The 20,294-nt window shown below is 42.1% G+C and overlaps 3 protein-coding genes across 4 annotated transcripts; all 3 read right to left on the reverse strand.

Moving 5' to 3' along the window:
• Positions 1 to 191: 191 nt before the first annotated feature.
• LOC110528063 (transmembrane protein 240-like) lies at positions 192 to 9,382 on the reverse strand. Its single transcript, XM_021609854.3, has 4 exons — positions 8,864 to 9,382; positions 8,468 to 8,574; positions 2,633 to 2,841; positions 192 to 1,474 (listed from the first exon to the last, which is right to left on the reverse strand). The coding sequence occupies exons 1-4, from the start codon at positions 8,888 to 8,890 to the stop codon at positions 1,329 to 1,331; spliced, it is 489 nt and encodes a 162-aa protein (XP_021465529.3). The 5' UTR covers positions 8,891 to 9,382; the 3' UTR covers positions 192 to 1,328.
• Positions 9,383 to 10,772: 1,390 nt separating this feature from the next.
• LOC110528064 (RNA polymerase II subunit A C-terminal domain phosphatase SSU72) lies at positions 10,773 to 15,499 on the reverse strand. 2 transcript variants are annotated; one of them, XM_021609855.3, is made up of 5 exons: positions 15,238 to 15,499; positions 14,021 to 14,164; positions 12,286 to 12,425; positions 11,999 to 12,117; positions 10,773 to 11,655 (listed from the first exon to the last, which is right to left on the reverse strand). In XM_021609855.3, exons 1-5 carry the CDS (start codon positions 15,315 to 15,317, stop codon positions 11,554 to 11,556), a joined length of 585 nt encoding a protein of 194 aa, XP_021465530.1. In that variant the 5' UTR covers positions 15,318 to 15,499; the 3' UTR covers positions 10,773 to 11,553. The 2 variants fall into 2 exon arrangements, with proteins under 2 accessions (XP_021465530.1, XP_021465531.1); XM_021609856.3 differs by having other exon boundaries at positions 14,736 to 15,499.
• A 550-nt stretch (positions 15,500 to 16,049) lies between these two features.
• LOC110528066 (uncharacterized) lies at positions 16,050 to 18,683 on the reverse strand. Its single transcript, XM_021609857.3, has one exon. It carries the CDS (start codon positions 18,588 to 18,590, stop codon positions 17,475 to 17,477), a length of 1,116 nt encoding a protein of 371 aa, XP_021465532.1. The 5' UTR covers positions 18,591 to 18,683; the 3' UTR covers positions 16,050 to 17,474.
• Positions 18,684 to 20,294: the final 1,611 nt, after the last annotated feature.

Genomic DNA, 20,294 nt, shown 5'->3' on the forward strand with positions numbered 1-20,294 from the left:
TATTAATGTTGATGTTGATGTGGACTGTAAGAGATGATACTCTATTATTCAGATGGTGTGGATGAAAATAATCCAGGTTTCTTACAATGGCTGCACCTATGTTAATAATTGTAAAAATCATGTGACCAACAGATGGTGATGAACTATATCTTGAACCTGTGTAATGATACACCAGGACTCCGTCACTGTTAACCTCCAGTGGTCCGTTTTAATGAAATAACCATTTAATTTTTACAACACCGATGTCTGCACAGAGGGATGGGGGTGGGCTGGGGAGGTGCAGGGAAGTGAAAGGGTGCTACATCCCGCTCCCTAGAGACTAATTCATAAGGGATGAACACTCAGGATCCCAATGGGTTACAGTCCTCATACAGTATCACTCTTCAATGCCATGACAAGAGCATGTTGCACCTGTGATATGAGTTAATACACCACAGGCAGTCCCTTTCAAAGCAACTATTATGTAGGCACTCTACAGCTGGCTGTTCAGTGTGAAGTATTTCGTCAACTATAAAGAGTTCCTGAGTGTTACCTTCCTTCTTGGAATTTCATCTCCAGGTTTCCATGGTGATGACCCTCTGGACCAAATATCAAATAAAACCTTTAACCCCTTAACAACACACACATACACAGCAGTGCCATTCCTAATGGCTCTTTAATGTTGGCACACTGCATATACTGTACACACCACACAATTAGATGAGCAGGCAGCATTTATGTTCTCTTCCACACCCCAAATAATGTGTAATTATTGACATCAATAACCAAGAAAGAAATGACACCCACCCACGAAAAATACATTCCCTCGGCCCCTTTCAGTACAGCTTTCACATGCCAAGTTTTTAAAATAGACAAAGTACTACCAATACACAAATCCCTCTCAAAATTTGACCACCCTCAAGAAAATAAATATTTTTATTTCAAAATGGGGATATTCAGGCAAAATAAACAAACTGTTCTACAAACGGACAAACCCCAAGCAAAATATACACCCTATCCCCACTTCTAGCTAAATTCACATTCTAAAACCAAATATATATATATATATATATATATATACTATTTTGAAAAACTGACACGCTTTTATCAAATTGCTAACCCCACTACTAACTGGATCCTACATCCTTTTACATGAAATCATTTCTAGTCAAGAAAAATATGGACGGTGAGGAGTTTTGCACTGTGTGTGAAGGCCATTGAGCCAGTGGCAATAAGAAACAGTATGGTTTGAAGGGTATATCTTGAATAGTCTTTGTTTAGCTGCCCTTGTGTCTGGTTGGTCAGTTGTCAGCAGGTCTCAGTCTATGGTCTCAGCCAGTCCAATGCTCTCAGAGGTGGCGTGGGCTGGGGTGTCCGTTGTGGTACAGTTTCTGCTTAATGTGCACCATGTTCCCACTTGAGTCCTCTAGCTTTTTAATGTGCACCCTTCTTCCCAGGTTACAGAAGCGGGGAACCCATGACCAGGAGAACGCATCTGGACACAGTAAAGGAAAAAAAGATGTGGGTTGGGGAAGATGTACGACATTGACTGAAAGATTAAAGATGTGTCCTCCAGTTAGTTTGTGTGTGAGTGTGCATGCATCTTTTTCACTTGCTGGCTCTGGGATTCAAGATAGCCACCTCTCGGTTACTGGTGAGAGGGGGGATTGAGAGAAGACGAGACCACTCCACCAAACTACTAAAGCCCACAGACTTTTCACAGGATAGACAGAATTAAATAACATTAATTTAATTGGTGAGATGGAAGGGAGAGATAAATTTCTGAATTTTAAGCGAGGGAGAGGGATTACAAATCTATACAGAGAGATGAGAAAGAGAAATCACAAGACACTGAAACATTGCAGTAAATCTAATCTGAACAGTTTTAAAACCACAGACACTCAAACGCTGTGTGTGTGTGTGTGTGCATTAGGGGAAAGATCAATTTGAAACGACATGAAGCTATACATGACTAATTTCTACACCAACCAACTCCATCACTTCATACACGGCAAGCAGCTCTGGCTGGGAATTATACTAATCCCACAACTGGATAGAGAAATATGAAGAGAAAACTCTACACACATAAAAAACTGTGACTAGACTAAAGGGGAAGAATGTATGATGACTTTATCAGTGCCAACAGTTTAATGTAGAAATCTGAGGGGGGGGGGGGGGGGGGCTCCCACTGTCATATATAAGCCTGAAAAACACTGATCCAAAATGAATTTTAGGAAATCAAAAGAGAAACAGCAGCAAGCTGGGGAATATTGTGATAAAGTGGGTCGATGGCTGAGTCACACTTATAAAAAGTCATTGAACCGTAGACAGGTTTACACACTGTACTGTAGTCTCCGGAACAGAGGCTGCCCACGATACTGCAGTTTTCATCAAACAAGGCTAATTCAAAGTTGAGACATCACACCTCTGCACCTTTACACATTTGTTCTCCTATACATTCCCTTACTTATCCAAAGAACATCCTATTTTTACCCCCACCCCATGAACAAAAAATCTGTATTCCTTACTAACTTTCTACTGCTGCTATTTTTGAAACTCAAAGCTGTGCTAGGCTTTTGAGACCAGCTTCCCATACATTGTCTCTCTGCCTCTCGGAGCCGGCCTGTGGTGTTGTGTCCCCCTGCTGACTCACCATGGTGCTGTTTGGCCCTCCAACGTCTGAGGGCAGCGTGCAGCGCCCCATCCAGGCACAGCAGCAGCCAGATGAGGAGGAAGCCCAGCAGCAGCCCCAACATCAGGTCCAGCTCCTGCTTGGTCACACTGTCACTCACAAAGTAGTTCTCTGCAGAGTCCACCAGAGACTGGTCCCCATCATACGGGATCACATAGTGTACATGGTGCCTGAAGCCCAGAGGGAGGTGACAGAGGGAGAGGGGAGGCGGGGAGGTGAGGAGACAAGGAGAAGAGAGAAGGGAGCAGGACACGTGGAGCGGGGAGGGAGGAAAAGGGGAGAGAGTAGAGCGAGAGAAGAGAGGAGGGACAGGAGGATGGGGGGGAGTAAAAAGTGCATTGAGGAAGATACAATGACATAAGGGAGTAATTAAATCTACCATACAAAGACTGTATATGGTTAGGCTATGTGTGGTTCTATGTACTTTGCTGTAGTGCTGTGTGTGGGTGAGTGGGATGGTTGGATGGATGGGGTTGGGTGGGCGTGCTGCTGTCAGCCCCATCATTGAGCGGTGAACAGCTGCAGCTGGAGGGCAGCACAGGAAACGCATCACTAACAGCTGGCCTCACTGCCCCATGGGAGGTGGGGCATGGGGGGTGTATGTGGACCAGCCCCCTCTACCACTTGGCTGCAGGAATCACCTCCAGTAGAGAAAACATAGCAGCAAGAAGAGTGTTGACGTGGGCAACCACTGGACAAAAACTTGTTGGATCAATGTGGTTTCCACATTATTTCAACCACAACTACAATGTGATGACGTTGAATCAACATGGAAAACTGATTGGATTTTCAAAAAGTAATCAACGTAAGGGAATTTAGTCTTTTTTTCACCCAACTTTTAACCTAAATCCAATGACGTGAATGTTGAATTCTCGTTAGTTGACAAGTCAAACAAAAACTAGACAGTAAAACTGCGTCTGTCCCCAGTGGCCAGAGAGTTGCAAGGGAGAAAGGTACTGTATGTGCCAACAAAAAAAGGAGGATGTGGAGAGCACAAACAAACAAGTCAATCAATATAGTATAATATCAATTGATCAATCAATGTGCATGAGAAAGCAGAGATACTAAAACAAACTATTCTTAAAATCAACATGCAACAAAGCATGCTGGAAAATATAATAATGAGGCAACTCCCACATCTTTTTCTATCTGAGTGAGTAAACGGAAACCTTAGGAGTTGATGGAAAACTTGACAAGTGACGTGTTTTAATAAACTAATTAGACACATTTTGGCAGTCTTGTTACAAAAGTTTGAACAGAAATTAAATGGTTCGTTGGATCAGTCTAAAACTTTGCACATGCACTAATGCCATCTAGTGGCCAAAATCTAAATTGCACCTGGGCTGGAATAATACATTATGGCCTTTCAAACCTGATGGTACAAAATTCAAAAGGCACTCACACATCTGAGCAATCTTATTTGCAGGTGCATGGCAAGGATTGAACAAGATGAAGGAAAAGGGAAACCGCACACTGCTCTTGATAGTATCACTGATCTTTAATAAGCTTACGTATCGGCCACACGGCCTTCGTCAGAGCTTTGTTGATTTTTTTTAATTTGCACCCTTATGTAGACCTGGCCCCACCCACATCCGTTTTACACATCGAAGGGGGTTGGAGGCAAAGGAAAAACAAATAAGTGCTACCAAATACAACAATATGCATTTCATAAATATTACAAAAGTGTATAAATAAGACGTATTGAACACGTCTGTAAAATCTCAATGGGGACATAGTAAGTTTTCATTAGTCACTGGGTACATCGTACGAAAAACGTCAGAATAATCTACAAAAGACACATATGTCATGTTCTAATTCACAACATAACATACATAGGCATTTCATCATGAAGTCCTTTAGGAAATAATGTCTGAAGGGTGAAAATCCCAAAACATTATCTTTTACTCAGAGTATTATTAATATCTCCTCCCCTGTCTGATATCTTAACTTTCTCTATGCTACAAAATCTAAAAGGTGGAAATGTCATGCTTCAGGTCAGTGAAGTGTAATGTGAAATGTAATAGGGCTTGCTCTAATCTGGAGCAAGCCCTATTAAACAACCTTATCTCAAAACCTGAATATGAATATTTTTGCTGCAAATGTGCCATACGTCCATGCTTATACATTTTACCGAAATTACACAAACTTAAAACACGACAAGGCAACTATCCAGGCAGACCAGTGGTTGCAGGAATAGGCTCAATGCTAGAGCCATTGTCGAACTTTGTAGGCTCTTTTATTAACAAGGTTGTCCACTACCGGCAAATCTATTTATTTTGCCCATCGAAATGTTAGCTATTAAAATTAGATCCAGCAATAACATCAAAGGCCTAGAAATCCAGAGCTTAAAAACAAAAGGTGTCATTGTACGCTGATTATTTATGTTTTTTCTTTTAAATCCTAAATTTGGATCTCTCCACATAGATGATATAGATCATTTTCCTAATCTCTCTGGATTACAACCAAATTATGATCTATTGGATCACAAAAAAAGTTTACCAATAAAATGGTCTGACGGTGAAGTGACATACTCGGTATTCATATCCCGAAAGAAAGAAATTATCACTACAATGGATTTTAATAGAAAGTTGACAAAAATAGATAAGATCTTGCTACCGCGGAAATGAAAATACCTGTCTATTTGATGAACAAAAAAAATCGCCCTGATTAACTCTTTAGTCATATCCCTGTTGACCTATTTGCTTATGGCCTTGCCTACACCTAGTGACTTTTAAAAAAATGATATGAGCAAAAAAACATTCCTTTTTTTATGGAAAGGCAAGCCAGACATAAAACGGGCCTATTTATATATTGAATATGAATTCGGAGGGCAGAAGTATTAAATATTAAAGCATAAGACCTCTCACTAAAGGCTTCAGTCATACAAAAAGTATACTTCAATCCAAACTGGTTCTCTAGCAGATTAGTAAGAATATCCCACACAATGTTCAAGAATGGCCTTTTCCCCTGTATTCAGACTACAACCTCTCACTTTTGGTTATTTGAAAATGAAATGAACTCCAAAATATCGCTATTTTTCAAACAAGATATAGAAAGTTGGTTGCAATTTCAGTTTAATCTACCAGAAAAGATAACAAATATTACAACAAATATTATGGTTAATCTAAAATGTACTAATTGATTAAAAAAAAAATATATATATATATTTTGGGAAAAAAATAAAAGGTATAATCTTTGGAAATGATATCATCAGGCCTGGTCTGCTCTACTCAAAATTACAGCCAACTAATTTCAGCATTACCAACCAAATGGAAGAGGCAAGTGGAAGGGGGAGAAAGTAAGGAACTTGTCTGTCGGCCTTGCATTAAAAACTAAAATTGGCTAAATTGTGATAAATAAAGAAATACACCAGTTTCATAAAATCTCAAAAATTGAAAAAATTGAAAAAAAGGGGATAATCCTTAAGAGGTTATCTATTTAGCAGTCTGGCTATTTAGCAGTCTTATGGCTTGGGGGTAGATGCTGTCTCGGAGCCTGTTGGTCTGAGAACCGATGCTCCGGTACCGTTTGTCAGATGGTAGCAGAGTGAACAGTCTATGGCCTGGATGGCTGGAGTCTTTGGCAATTTCTCAGGCCTTCCTCTGACACCGCCTGATATAAAGGTCCCAGATGGCAGGGATCTCGGCACCAGTGATGTGCTGGGCTGTCCGCACCACCCTCTGTAGCGCTTTGGGGTCAATGGCGGTGCATTTGCCATACCAAGTGGTGATGCAGCCAGCCAATATGCTGCTGTATAACTTTTTGAGGATCTGAGGGCCCATGCCAAATCTTTTCAGACTCTTGAGGGGGAAGAGGCGCTGCCGTGCCCTCTTCATGACTGTGCGGGGGGGGGGGGGGGGGGGGGGTATGTCCTTAGTAATGTCCTTAGGTTATGTCCTTAGTAATGAACTTGGAGTTCTCGACCTGTTCCAGAACAGCCCAGTCCCCTCTTTCTCCTATAGTCCACAATCAGCTCCTTGGTCTTACTAACGTTGAGGGACAGGTTGTTGTCCTGGCACCACACTGCAAAGTCTCTGACCTCCTCCCTTTAGGCTGACTCATCGCCATCGGTGATCAGGCCTACCACCATCGTCTCGTCAGAAAATCTTGATGGCGGAGTCGTGCGTGGCCATGCAGTCGTGGGTGAACAGGGAGTACAAAAGGGGACTAAGCACACACACCTGAGGGGCCCCTGTGTTGAGGGTCAGCGTGGTGGAGGTGTTATTGCGTACCCTCACCACCTGGCAGCAGCCGTCAGGAAGTCCAAGATCCAGCTGCAGAGGGATGGGTTCAGTGCAATTGAGATTGTGTCATCTTTGGATCTGTTGGGTCAGTACACAAATTGGAGTGGGTCTAGGGTGTCTGGGATGATGGTATTGATGTGTGACATGACCAGCCTTTCAAAGCACTTCATAAGTACAGATGTGAGTGCTACAGGGCGATAGTAATTTAGGCAGGTTACATTGGAGCTCATGGGAGCAGTGGTGGTCAGTTTGAAACATGTTGGGATTACAGACAAGGATAGATCTATCTTGCACTGACCCTACGCACACTCACTAGACTATATACTGTATACAAACCATATACACACTCACACACATTACATTGACACTCTCACACAAAACCCACACACATTCACATACACTGCATACGCACACACACATAACACGCACATGCAGACCGACACAACACAAGCACACATACATACACACACTTTTACAACCATAATTTTCTGCTGCTGCTCTTGTATTTAGGTTACTCTTATTATTATCTATCACTTTACCTTGTCTTTATGTACATATCTACCTCAAATACCTCTGGTACTAATCTGGTACTGATCTGGTACTGGTACTGCCTGTACATAGCTCCATTCCTGTGTATTTTATTTTATTCCTCTTGTGTTACTATTTTATTTGTTATCTTTAAACTCTGCATTGTTGGGAAGGGCTCCTAAGCAAGCATTTCACGGTAAAGTTCAGATCAGTTGTATTCGGCACCTATTACAAAAATACATTTGTTTTGAGATAAATAACTTACATTTTCTAAACTAATCCAATCTGTCACTTGGATTTATTGCACCCATTGCTGAGATGGTTGTTCCAGTTTAGATATTTTAGGTAGTCGTGTTTGTTTAGTCCTTCACCATAGCAGTCATTCTGAGTGCAGGTTGTGGGTGATAAAATAGTACAATTCTTGGGTATTCTCCCTCTGTCTGGATTCCGATAGGAATTACTAATCACTTCACAAACCAGCATGTTGTGTCTTGCAGGTCTGATGTGTCCCATGAGCCAGGATTTTCAAACCACAATGTCAATAACTAGGTCATAACTAAAGGTCTTATGAGATTAAATGTATAATTTGTCTTCATAAAGGGTTTACTTTTCATTTTAACACATTCACATAGACAGTCACCAGGTGAACGCTTCAGGAATATAAGTGATTGAATGCAACAACCATGCCTCTGTCACTATCAAATAGAGTCATTGGTGGGTATCTCTCACATTCACTTGAAAGGCATGCTGGGAAGAATGCAAATATGACTTTACCCTACAGTGTGAAAATAATACCCCCAGTGTTAAGTGTTTAAAACCGTAACGCCCTGTGCTGAATACACGTGTTCATGTGTTTAAAAGGGTTACAGCGAATGATGCGTTTAAAAAGTGTTACAGAAATGGGTTTAGTTATGTGCTCAGATCCTAAACACTTGCTTTTGCAGTGTACTTTTAAACAAACTGTTTATGAATGCTCTTGTTTTGCATAACATTAAATCACATTATTTTGGAAAGTTTGTTTTACCTTCCACAGTTGCAATGGCAGACGTGATCCTCCCCTCGTAAATGTGGTAAAATATAGTTGTGAAAGCGGTCCAGTAGCGCGTTCATGTCCGTTAGACACTCTACAGCCTGAAAAGAACCACTGAAGTCAACTGGGACAAAACAAGCCGCATTCCCATAACAGCATATGTTGCCCGAGTTCTCAGGTAGATGACACACAAAAATGTAAATTCTAAAAATATTTAAGTATAGTTACTCCAGAAAACAATGTTTTCCTTGACAGTTTAGTGATTGTTTCGCCTCATGTAGGCCATGTTGGTGTCTAGGTCGTTTGAAATATCCATTTGACAGCTTTGAACAGATTCAATTGTTACACATAAGGGAGTGTGGGGAATGAGGATAACGGTGTTCTTCTTACCATCACAAATAAATCCCCCAAAATCATAAAGATCGTGGCGGTTATGCACTATTGAATCAAAACTTCCAGTTTTTTGCTTTCCCTCCAGAACTATCCTGTGATACCTGTGCCAAAAAAAACACCCTGAAGTGAAGGCGCTCATGGATGCAGCATCAGTGTCCAACTACCCATCATTGCATCGTCTATCCGATGTTCCTTTCTCCGCGACATGAGGAGATGAGGACCAGTCTCATTTTCGCTCCCTTTTGAAAAGCACTCTGTGCACCAGCGAAGATGGTTAATCGAGGTGCGTGCAACCGGGAGGCGTGGTGTGAAAGCTGTAGCGTATGTCAGAAAAATGATTGTTAGGCTATTCCAGAGCACGGCACAGTTGATATCAGGACGAAGTCGCGATCCATGCGTTGCTGTGATGCCAGCCACTGCACATTTTCTGGTGTAGCCTATTTACCTGGACGCATCCACTAGCATTAGGCAAGGAATCATCGATTCGTGTTTTCTTCTCCAATCAGGTCGTTTTCCGTGTTAGCTCCCTCTAGCAGGTGTTTGTTCATTGTCAGGCTATCTATCATTTCTCATAGTCCGACAGGATAGGCTACTTTGGCCCAGCTGAAAGAGAATACGGAGCCTCCCACTGTGCATTCCAGTTGATAATAGCGGAGGCATTTTTGGACTCCTTCAGAGAAACAAATTATAGGCTGAATCAATTTCCACCCCATATTTGCCCTCAAAAGCTCAGTAGGTCCGCCTATTCATATGTCAAGGGTTTAGTTTATAATAGCATGCTTCAACAGAAATTAACAACGAATTAACATAACTGTTATGCATACTCTCTCTCTCTGACAATCAGCAGTTTAAATATGTATTCTACACCATTCTGTTGGGCTGGGCTTCGTTTGTGACAACACATTCACTTTATTGTCGACGTCTATCAGGGAAAAGCAAACAAGAAGAAGATGAATTGGGCCTGAGTGGATTGGGGCCCCGGGAATGCCAGCCCTGTGCCGGCCATGGTTAATAATAGAGTGTCACATATTGAAAGGCTTTTTCTTAATGTTGTCCTGACTCTCTAACCTGCATGGAACCAGTGTCTCCTTATAAGGTCGTACACATAAACAATTCAGCACCATGGACAGCGCCGCGAAGCGTGCCAGCTAACGATATAGCACCATGAACAGCACCATGACGAGCATAGGCCTACACCAGTCACCTGAAATCTAAAATGTCACAGAATCAGCTTTTGCCTTATTATATTGCCATGACAAACCAAACCACCCTGGTCTTATAGGCCTATTGTGAGGTAAGGACAAGGTAATTTATCCATTTGTGTCACTAGAGATGACAGGGGGAGGTTAGGATATGGGAATGTCACTTCAACCCTAGTTCTGTCTCCGGTGATTTTCTTTTTGCATTACCCATAAATAAGTGACCTTGCAGCCCTCCCATCCTTTCCTCTTCTCTCCCAGTATGAACAAACTGCTGCATCAGTCAAATAATATTCTCTGACATTATAGTCCATGTGCAACTCAAGGTGGGCCAGGCTACTGTGTTCCTGCCATTCAATTGTTTCTGTGCACCGAATATAACAACTGTATTGCTCATTATTAGTCAGTGAAATTGGAGTAAGCTTAGGACTGAACAATTTTTATTGGGCATGCTGTTAATGCCATGGGTAACTGCATAAAAAGTCCTGGGATAAAACACATATTTGAAATGGTATATACAGTACCATGTTGCCATGGACATGAGCATCAGCAGATGGAAGAGGACATTTTTTGCCATCTTTATGAATGCAGTCATTGGGCTATAGAACCTTTACAAGGTACATTTGTTAATTAAAATCTTCCATCTGCATGCAGAGTGGTGTATCCAGGATCTGTGCAATGCACTAAAAATAAGTCAATTCATCAAGTTTTTCTAGAGATGTTTATTCATTTAATGGATTCATATGTACATACAGAAATATTCAGGCACTCTGGACTGAACTCTCAGCTTGCAAATAATTACAATATTTTCATTCTTTTCAGTTTTCAAAAGAAAAAAAATATTACACCCTGAAAAGGTAGCAGATCTGAGTTTTTAAACATGAATCAAAACATAATGGAAACGAGGGCAAAAGAGAACCTCGTGGTCTCTATTTGGTTCATTATCCCCCTATTTTGATGAATTCCTAATTAACTACTGGTATACACACACACACACACATTCATGCCTAACCAGTCTCAACTCTATCCCATCCGTGGCAACAATACTACTCTCCACCATCAAGAGTAAATGTGACAAATCATACTTCATAAAAACAATATATATTTATCATTCTTAAAAATGAATTAAATTCATTGTTGCGCAGCAATCAGCATCCCTGTGCAAGACTTAGAAAAACATCCTCCTTTAGAGGTAGAGGAGGACGTGTTTGACAAAAGGGGCATTTCTCTTTGTGGGAAGGCGTGTTTCACTGTAGGATGGGGGAGGACCTTGGGCCCACCTTGGCCCTGAGGAGGAAAGGCAGAGCAGGAGGGATGAGCCTGCCTACTTGAGCGCATTCATCCCTGTCCCCTCAGCCCTGACCAACAGCAGAGGGTGTGTGTGTGAAAGGTAATCAGTAAGTGTATATGGAAGTATGCATGAGTTTGTGTATAAACGTGCATGTTTGGTCAGGGGCGTATGATATTGCAGATTTGGTAGCATGGGCATCAGTAGAAGCAGACAGTGTGGAGGAAAGGCCTGTTGCTCTTGTCCTCAAACTCCTGCAGCAGCTCGTCCATTTCGTTTTCCATATCATCCGTGTGCTGGATCTGAGAGAGGGAAGGGACGATCAGACATACAACACCTGCTACAGGGGTCAAGGCAAGACATCCATACACTTTAGGGCTCAGTGTAATAGAATTACAGTGACATACCACTTACTCATACAACATTTAAGCATGTATTTATCGCCAATATAGTTTGCACACCTACGTTCCAAATCATTATGGTCAGACACACCATGTATCTTGCAGAAACACATATCCCACTGTAGCAACAACGTGACACTATGTAGCCATACTACCATATATCTCTGATATCCATGCTATGACAATGTAACAGTGTAATCCTGTGATAATGGTTGCTGGTGGCCAGGCAGGCAGAGACACTCACACACTGACACAGCTCACAGATGAGGAAAGCCCCCAGTGTGGCCTCCTCGTGGTTGTCCTGGATGTCCACGTTGATGACGTGAACCGGCGTGAAAGTCTCCTGCTCCCGAGAGCTCAGGTCTGAGTGGGAGAAATTGGGGAGAATAGTGATCGTTGATCAACATGAATCCAGAGTGACCTAGCCCGAGACTAACTTTATTTTAAGCGTATTCACTATTCCTAATTGATATTTCACAACTTGACATGAGAAGCCCCCAACCCCCCCTTCTGTCCCAGGTCCCTTCTCACCCTCTAGCACTTGGTCGTAGACCCTCTCTTCACAGGTGATGACCAGGTCAAACTGGTCCTTACAGCTCTGGAAGCGTTCCGGTCGGGACTTGATCCGCTTGTTGCGGTCCAGCATGTGCAGGATTCCATTCTGTGTGTATCTGAGGTGCTCAGGGTCAAGGAACACAGCAAGACGAAAGACCAACACACAATAGCTCAAACATATGAAACTTAAGGTGTCAGTCAGTCACTGTGAATACTCAAGACACAATGCCCCCTAGAGGCCAAAACTCACTCAAAATGTATTTGATCTTTGGAAGCTTCTAATAAATGTAACTAATAACACTTATTGTAACTGGCCTCAAATAACTTGAACTACCAGTGCAATATTTTAGGAAGTCACCTACCCTATCTACTCAATTTAAACAACAAAAAAATTGCTATTTTTTAGAGCAAAAACCGAGATGAATAGTCAAGAAAATATTACAGAAATGATCTCCAATCCTCGCCTGCATTGTAAGGATAAGGTCCCACTCTTGTATACTCCCAAATAGGGACTTGGCCAGTGAAAGGGGTGCTATGGTGTTCCCACTAACAATTAATATATAGCCCTTCTTTTTACGAGCATGCAGATATCTCCTTGCACAAAAATAAAGTTTTGTACATTTAAACATACCTCTTTAACCATACCCACCCCAAAGCACTACTGAGCAGGTCTTCCAACACTGAAATGTTTTAAATACGCTGAATCCCAAATGGATCGCTAGCTGCTACCCCACCATGTACTTCAGTAGATCTGAGAGGATTTAATAGGCATCTACAATATGGCAATCACTCCACCTTTTCACCTTAAGTGCTTAAACATATCTAATTTTCTCAGATCTTAGGTGTGAAGGGAGTAGGAGTCCATTTACGGTTGGTCCATGTGGGTTCCAGAGTGGCCGTATGAATGTATGCCTATTCAAAGAAGTTGGCTCCAATGGCCAATTTATTTTCTGAAGAGCATATGGTTGAGAGCCCTGTAGTGGGGGGAGGGGCTACAATTCTTTACATGTGAAAGCATATACTGACACAGCACAGAAGGAAAGAATGTTCACATTCAAAAGTAGTGCCCTTGGCTAAACAATATGTAGGATAAAAAAAACTACACTGACAACTAGTTGGGTCAAATACATATAGTTATACAAACCAGCCCTTCTCTTTTGTTTAAAGTCTACATCCAGGTCCTGATATGGAAAGACTGGGATATGTTCCCTAGAAGTATTGGTTTCTTGGCCCCGAATCAACCTACCTGGTTATAGAGGGTAAATGGCTACTTGTTTACATGTTGAAACCTGCTGAAGGCAAAATATTCCAAGCGCACCACCATTGTTAAAAAAGCATTGTGACAGCATGTGAGAAATCTCAAAAATAGATGTAATTGACTAGCCTGAGTGGCAGTCTATGTGCTATCATGCCAGCTTCTTGTCATTCTGTCATGCCAATGTTTGGATTAACAGGGGCAGCAATGGTGTTCGCAAGAGCACAAACAGATCTGAGATCAGGTTAGTGAAGGACACCCTTACCTACAAAATCTCCCAACAATAAACACTATGAAATACTTCCCTGTTCAATCACCCTTAACAATTTAATACTTCTAATTCTGTATATTTTTCTGTGAAGATAAAGATAATAACTCACTGCAGAAAAGAAACATGAAGAGGTAGGGCTGTGTTTATGTTGTGTCTGTGTGTGAATGCAAGAGTGCAGGGGATACAGCTCCTTGTCCTTGCGGACCAGGTCGTTGTACATCTGTTCATAAGTGGTTTTGAAGTCGTACACATTGGGCTTGTCCGGTGCAGGACCAGGTAGCTTCACATGGGACCCTGTCCCAAAAGAGCGAACTTCAAAGCCTCGCTTGCTGTATAAACAAAGAGAATGATGGGGGGAAACGGTTACTTACAGACCAGCACATGCAAGACAAAAAGCATAGACCACAGAAGGGGAAATTTGTGGATCAGTCACCATCAATAAAGTAATCTCATCTCAAGAGCCATATCACAGGCGTCATTCCCCAATAGGCAGGCTCTCCTTACCTCTCTCCACGCATGGAGATTTTCCAAGTTTTATTTACTCAGTAAAATTACAAATTAGTCTAAGATACATTTGTTTAGTGTTAAGGCCAAACAAATCAAACGTGAACAAGCATTGCTTTGCGTAGACTCGAGAAGACTGGTCGCGAACGACAACGCCATCAAAAGCTTCATGCGCTACAAATTAGAAATCAAGTATATTTCTCTCGCGTGGAGGCAAAGCAACGCTCGATCGTGTTTGATTTGACCTTTACCCTACCTAAAAAAAAGTTATACATTTTGAGTGTAGAGGCTGCGTTTGATTTGACCTTTACCCTGCCTAAAAAGTTTCTAAATTTTGAATGTAGAGGCTGTTGAGTGACAACTACTTTATGACGCTTTCATGGAATAATCCCGAACCTGAAAGTACGTTGTAGGTGATGCATGGCAGGTCTCCCTATTTTTTTATATTTCACCATCTTTTTACAATTTCAGGTAGTTCACTGGTTGGTTGCCTAGTTCTAGTCAGAGTTTGATCTAGCTACCTCCAGCTAGTGACTGACGGAGGCTATGCGGATGGCCACTGCACTGAACAAAAAATGCCCTACTTCCGGTATTCGTAACACCGGCGAAGAAAAATAAATTAGCTTTATCTCCATGTGTGCCACTGGGAACTAGTTGAGCTTGATACGAAAATAAATAAGTATACGTCTCTGTCGTGTAAATATGGAAGTTAGCCATTGTGTATTGTAATAAAATGCGTCGTTTGCAGGAAACAGGCTGCGGTCTGCGTAGTAAGCCCATTGTTGTGTCGAGGAGGGTGAGCTCTCAGCCAGGTAAAAGACCCAGGCCGATGAAAATCAAAGGTCCTTGCTTCTTGGCATGTCGTCGTTGTTGTTTAGTTTTCTTCCAGTAATGTTACCTGAGGATGTTGTGCGCTTCCATGCTGCGGTTCTGGTTGCTCGAGCACACAACCGCCACGCGCAGCGGGTGGCTCGGCATTGCGAATGCTATTTTTCTGAAATAACTAGCAATCGAATGTTAAGTACAGCACACAACTAGTTAAAATGTGGTAGAAATGTAACTATTACAAAAAGACTGCTGGGAAGGCCTTCGATCTAGCTAACTAAGCAAATACAACGGGGTGTAAACGTTTCAAGGCGATGTTACAATCTTCTTTCTGTGAGCCTGTTAAAATGGCGGCGGGGACTTTTAACCAAGGTTTTACAGTTGATGTCATAGGGGGCAGGGCTTCATACCAAATCGATTTTTTTCCTCCTGTGCATGCATGACGTCATCCAAACAAACTTCTCAAGTGTTCCCAAGCCCTGATGATGCTGGAAAAGACGGCCACTTTTGATTTAATTTAATCTTTATTTAACTAGGCAAGTCAGTTAAAGAACAAATTCTTATTTACAATTACACCAGCCAAACCCAGATGACACAGGGCCAATTGTGCACTGCACTAATGAACTCCCAATCATGGCTGGTTGTGATACAGCCTGGATTCAAACCAGGGTGTCTGTAGTGATGCCTCTAGCACTGAGATGCAGTGCCTTAGGTCACTGCGCCACTTGGGAGCCCCCACTGTGCTACATGTATCCTACATTAATTGTACAAAAAGCTTAGGCATAGCCATCTATATTTTATTTTTTACAATGGATGGATGGATAGATAGACGGATAGACACAAATAATAATAATTTTCTGTACCCATTTACACATACAAAAATCATATGCTCGCAGTGTTTTATTGATTCCACAGGGCCTCCTAAACTAGAGGTTGGGCACAGTATATTTGGCAGACTGCAGAGCAGACCAGCCTGTTGAAGGTCTACAACAAAAATATAAACACAACATGCAACAATTTCGAAGATTTTACTGAGTTACATTTCATATAAGGAAATCAGTAAATTGAAATAAATTAATTAGTCCCTAATCTATGCATTTCACATGACTGGGCAGGGGCACAGCCATGGGTGGACATGGAAGGGCATAGGCCCACCCACTGGGGAGCCAGGCCCAGCCAATCAGAATGGGTTTTTCCTAACAAGTTTTTTTTTATTACAGACAGAAATACTCCTCAGTTTCATCAGCTGTCCGGGTGGCTGGTCTCAGACGATCCCACAGGTGAAGAAGTTGGATGAGGAGGTCCCGGGCTGGTGTGGTTACACGTGGTCTGTGGTTTTGAGGCCGGTTGGATGTTCTGCCAAATTCTCTAAAACAATGTTGGAGTTGGCTTATGGTAGAGAAATTAACATTCAATTCTCTGGCAACAGCTCTGGTGGACATTTCTGCAGTCAGCATGTAAATTGCATGCTCCTTCAAAACTTGAGACATGTGGCATTTTGTTGTGTGACCAGTGTAATGATCATGATGTTTAATCAGCTTCTTGATATGCCTCACCTGTCAGTATGATGGATTATTTTGGCAGAGGAGAAATGCTCACTAACAGGGATGTTCAGTATACATAGATCTCTACATCCAGGAGAAGGTAAGGCAAATAGGAATCATTCTTGGGTGCCTGAGGGTGCATTGTTGACATTAATTAAATTAACCCTCTCTGAGGTGAAAAGTAAGAAATCATTAATTCAATTACCTAATGTGCTTGAACTTATTACTTACCACTGAACATATGTAATTACTGCAAATATATAACTGGACCCCAAAAAAGAGGAATCGTTCTAAATACTGGTTCATAATATTGCTCAACTATAGACCATGTTTCACTCTTAGGTAGGCCTACTGACTAGCAGCTTACTATCTCTAATACAGAGCACTTTGATTACTAGCATAAAGGCTAATGAGATAAATACACAAGAGAAAAATAAACACACAAATTAATGCTCACACAAACGGAATTCTCTGAGCCCTATCATTTGAACAGTATTTCATAGTATTTGAAAGTGTGGTGGTCTGTTGTGAGGCTTAGTTCATCATTCTTCCACAAGCTTACAGATCTACTAGTGTGTAAGGTGCAATGCCCTGAATCCGAGTGAGATTTGTATTATGTGTGTGTGGGTGTTCAACCACAGTATGTTACATAAATGGGTTTTTAGTGTATTGATTTAGATGTGAGATTAAAATAAATGACTGCGATATTGCTGAATAAGGTTACGTGTGTGTGCACACACATGCGTGCGTGTTTGTGTGAGTGACATTAGTGGTAAGAGTTGTATGTGGAGTGTGAGTGCTGTGTCATGGGGCTCATGATGTTCTCAGTGATGTACGCCACCAGCAGGCAGATGATGACCAGCATCACACAGATGGCTCCTCCCACCGTTGTCATGGCAATCACAATGTCCTGCATGCCCAAGGGTGAGACAGTGAACTCCACACAGTCCCACAGGTTCTCCCTCTGGCCTGCTCCTTCTGAGTGGAGCTGTGGGGTCAGGGTGGAGGCAAGCTGATGCAGGCAGATGCGGTAAGGGACGTTCTCATGCAGCTCAGTCAGCAAGAAGTCCCTGCAACCAGAGCCAAGATGGGTGTTAGCGCACTCAAACTGGGTGTAGCTCCCGTTCCACCAGCAGCTTAGCCCAAACCCACCCCTTCTGACACGTCGTCCACCGAATACCCTCTTTGGTGGGGCAGTTACAAACCTGCTCTCTTCCCCAAGCCCTGTCCCAGGGGCCCCTTTCTGTCCCTCTACACTTGTTCCTCTAGTCTCTGTCTCTTGTTTATCTAGGTCATGTCCAGCTGTGTTTCCTTTATTTGTCCTTTGAGCCTCTCCCCTCAGATCTTCATATGTCCACTGTAGTAGCACGCTGCCGTTGGTCAAAATGTTGGCCACCAGGGACCCTCCTGCTGATGGAACAGTCCGGCAGTCTCCACGATGACACCTGAACCCCAGCAGTGTGTGTCGAAAACACAGCCGCCCCCCGATTCCCTCCTCCATCACCCGGTAGGCACATATTGGTGCCACTCCTCCATCCATGGCCCACCCTGTTCCACCTTGAACATGGTCTGGCCTGCCAAATATCATAGTGGTGCCTGTATTGCCTCTGCTGGTTTTGATGGAGGAAGTGCCATTCCTATGGCTGAAGTCCCCCTGCCGCCTTGGTGAGCCCATTGTTTCATTCTTACTGAAATAATCAACATTGTAGATATGCTGTTGGCCAGAGATTGGGGAGACAGCCACGTCCTTCTCGCTTCCCTTGTCTGATGATGTGGATGAAGTTTGCGCGTCGCGGCCGCCGCTCGTCCGGTTGGAGACGATTGTCGCGCGGCACAGACAGAACAGTACTGCCGAGAAGGCAACCAGCGATTTTCTTCTCATTTCTTCTCTTCTTACCAGTTTACTTTCACTGTATTTAGTGCAAATGCATAGTGGACAGCTCCGTTACTGTCGGCGGAGATCCGAGGCGAGAGAGTTATGGGGGCAGGTTGCTTCCATTACACAGTCCTACACCACCATCAAAGCGCTGTATTCCCCCGATGGCCAGCACGAGAACAATCTGCGATAAAATCGGACAATAAAAATGATATACCATAGAATAATAGATGGCTGATTGATACAGACCACACTTTTAGAGAATGAGCCAGACTGCTATCACTTACGAATGCTTTGTTTTAAGCCATACACCACATGTTGGTTACGCACGCAACTCAACAGACCAATAAATAGGTCACACAGCTTATTAGAATGGTTAATGTAAACGGCAATAAATGTAAGATGCAATTTGGCTATTGAGAGAGAACTTACATTTCTAGGTTTTCGAGAACGAAGACGGCGGCAATGATCTTTTCAGGTACATTTGTCTCAGTCTTGTCCTGTCTGGCTGTCTGTGATGATTGTTGTGAGGAAGAGTGTGTGTTTTTGTGTTTGTCAGAATGTTTGTAGCGTAGTCATCAGCAGCCAATTACATGAGTCATAATTTCAAGTCCCTACTCCAATCTTAATTTCCCTGCCACCCTTTCTGTTTTTTTGTGCCTTTCCATCCTTCCACCCAACCGACCGTCCTCCAGTTAACTCCCACTCCTTACTCCCACATTGGGTGCCAGGCTGTAGTCTTCAATGCTGCTGTGTGTAGTCTTTTGTCCATACTATCAAATCAGGCAGATTATTGGAAATGCAATATAATGAGATTGTTTTGTGCAAAAAAAATAGTTTCTTATTATCAGGCGTAATTGTCTTGTAATAGCCTAAGCATGATATATTCATACTTATTCAAAATTGTTGGAAAATAAACTCTGATAACAGTTTATAACACATTCGTCATGATATAGGCAGATGTTACCAATACTAACGAACATCTGGATATTGTCAATAGTGGGCTATAATGTAAACCTGAAATCTAGGACTATGGTTTGTTTTGATGTGATGCGATTTCCAAACCTAGACTCTAATAATCAGGGATTCAACAAGGGTTCTTCTAAGATCCTCAAAGTTATTCGAAGACCCTCAGGGCTCTTGGCACTGAAAATGAATCAAGGAACCTCCTTAGTTGGTGGGGGTTCTTGCAGGAACCTAACTGCCCAACTTCGATTTGAATTTGAAAGGACAGCAGGTGCAAGGGTTGTCCCTTGTATGATCTATATTCATATTGTTTTACAATGATACTCTCTATCTTTTCATATTTGGGCAAATCTTTCTAAAACAGAAAATGGACACAATTCAATGGGTATCAATCAACAAAGAGTTACGAATATTTAGGCTATAAGAATATGTTGAAGGCTAGCTGTATTGGGTGCAGATGACTGAACTGATCACCTATTACCTCATATTTAGATATTTTTATTATGAATTGCCACTAAAATCATAATAAACACGGACAACTCAAATATTGTGTTATTGTTCTTGTTGTTATGCATATTATTATTATTATTATTAATAACAATAATAATAGTAGGGGAGTTAAATTAAATTAAAATTAATTAAATTAACTCCAAAAGGTTCTTCAAAGGGTTCCTCGAGGATCCATTAAAACAAGTTATTTGAAGAATTTATAGGGGTTCCCCCACAGTTTCAAATTGAAGAACC

Source organism: Oncorhynchus mykiss, chromosome 7 (genome assembly GCF_057628025.1).
Source record: "Oncorhynchus mykiss isolate SJ-2025 chromosome 7, ASM5762802v1, whole genome shotgun sequence".
In the NCBI taxonomy this organism is placed as follows: Eukaryota; Metazoa; Chordata; class Actinopteri; order Salmoniformes; family Salmonidae; genus Oncorhynchus; species Oncorhynchus mykiss.